The sequence below is a fragment of the Nestor notabilis genome, unplaced genomic scaffold, assembly GCF_000696875.1.
Source record: "Nestor notabilis isolate BGI_N333 unplaced genomic scaffold, ASM69687v1 scaffold16878, whole genome shotgun sequence".
Classification (NCBI taxonomy): Eukaryota; Metazoa; Chordata; class Aves; order Psittaciformes; family Psittacidae; genus Nestor; species Nestor notabilis.
In genome coordinates this window covers 3,291-4,591 of record NW_009941647.1, presented here as the reverse complement: position 1 = coordinate 4,591, position 1,301 = coordinate 3,291, and the positions used below count along the sequence as shown (strand labels likewise).

Here is a 1,301-nt window from a genome sequence, read left to right as displayed (position 1 = left end):
AGATCGACCGGCAAGAGGTGATCAATGGTAAGGAGGCACCGGGCACCCCGGCGACACAAGGGGCACCCCGGGGACACAGGGGGCACCCCGGGGACGTGAGGGGCAGCCTGGGGACACGAGGGGCACTTCTCCACCCCTGTGCCTTTCGCACAGAGCTCTTTGCCACCGAAGGGTCTCACCTCCGCATCCTCCGGGTCCTCGACCTGCTCTTCTACCAGCGGATGAAGAAGGAGAGCCTGCTGTCCCGGGAGGAGCTGGCGCTGCTCTTCCCCAACCTCCCTGACCTGATAGCTCCCTGACCTGAGAGAAATCCACAGTAAGCCTCTTCCCATTGGATTGTGCTCTTCCCTGGAAGCATCCCCTCTGCAGTGGGGGCAGAGCGTGGCCCGTGGCTGTGTGGTCACCCACCATGCCAGAGCAGGCCTGCCGATGGCATGGTATCATCTCGCTGCTCCAACCTTCCCTTTCCTTCTCCTGGGAGCAATCCAGAGCCTGGTTTTCCCAGGCTGTGTCTGGGATTCCTGGTCTGCGCCAGCCTTTGGTGTAGCCCTTCCAGGACGTGCTTTTGGTGCCACGCTCCTTGACATGCAGCAACCGAAGCCCATCTGGCTCTCGGCTCCTCCTGCCCGTGCACAGGAGCTGGTGGGGACCCTCTGGGGCGGGCAGCTCATGGGGGGGCTCACACAGACAACTGGTGGCCCTGGCCCCTTGCTCATGTGGGTCCTGTCTGTCCCTCCCATCCTCGTGCAGATTCTCTCTCCGAATCCATGAAGCAGCTCCGGGAAGAAGAAGACCAATCATCAAGGAAATTGGGGATCTCATGCTGTCTCGGGTGAGGGGCACAGGGCTGCTAGAGCCCCTCCACTGTGGAGGGGGTGACATCTCTAAGGGAGGTGGAGGTGACCCCATCCTGTCCCCTGGCCATGCTTGGAGCTCAGGGACATCTGGGGGCTCAGGACCAAGCCTGGGGGTGCCTGAGCCCAGTTCTCCCCTGCACCCCCCCCAGTTTGACGGCCTGGCCAAAGAGGAGATCCAGCAGGTCGCTGCTGACTTCTGCTCTTACCAATCCATCGCCCTCGAGCTCATCAAAACCAAGCAGCGCAAGGAGACCCGCTTCCAGATCTTCATGCAGGTTGGTCCTTGTCCTGGTGCTCCCCTGGCTTCCCCTCGTCCCACCTCAAGGCTTCCACCCTCTTCCCTGCCCTGCAGGAAGCAGAAAGCAACCCGCAGTGTCGGCGCCTGCAGCTCAAGGACTTGATCATCTCGGAAATGCAGCGTCTGACCAAGTACCCGCTGCTGCT

At 61.8% G+C, this 1,301-nt stretch overlaps 1 protein-coding gene across 1 annotated transcript in view; it reads left to right on the top strand.

The window, feature by feature from the left end:
* LOC104410746 (rho guanine nucleotide exchange factor 11-like) overlaps positions 1–1,301 on the top strand; it is a gene marked incomplete at both ends in the record, with an annotated part of 8,579 nt that overhangs the window by 5,486 nt on the left and 1,792 nt on the right. Inside the window, 7 exon segments of the mRNA XM_010020997.1 lie at positions 3–27; positions 154–305; positions 307–316; positions 751–788; positions 791–832; positions 1,007–1,132; positions 1,210–1,301. The exon segment at positions 1,210–1,301 is cut by the window's right edge and continues 5 nt beyond it. Coding sequence (XP_010019299.1) covers positions 3–27; positions 154–305; positions 307–316; positions 751–788; positions 791–832; positions 1,007–1,132; positions 1,210–1,301 — 485 coding nt within the window.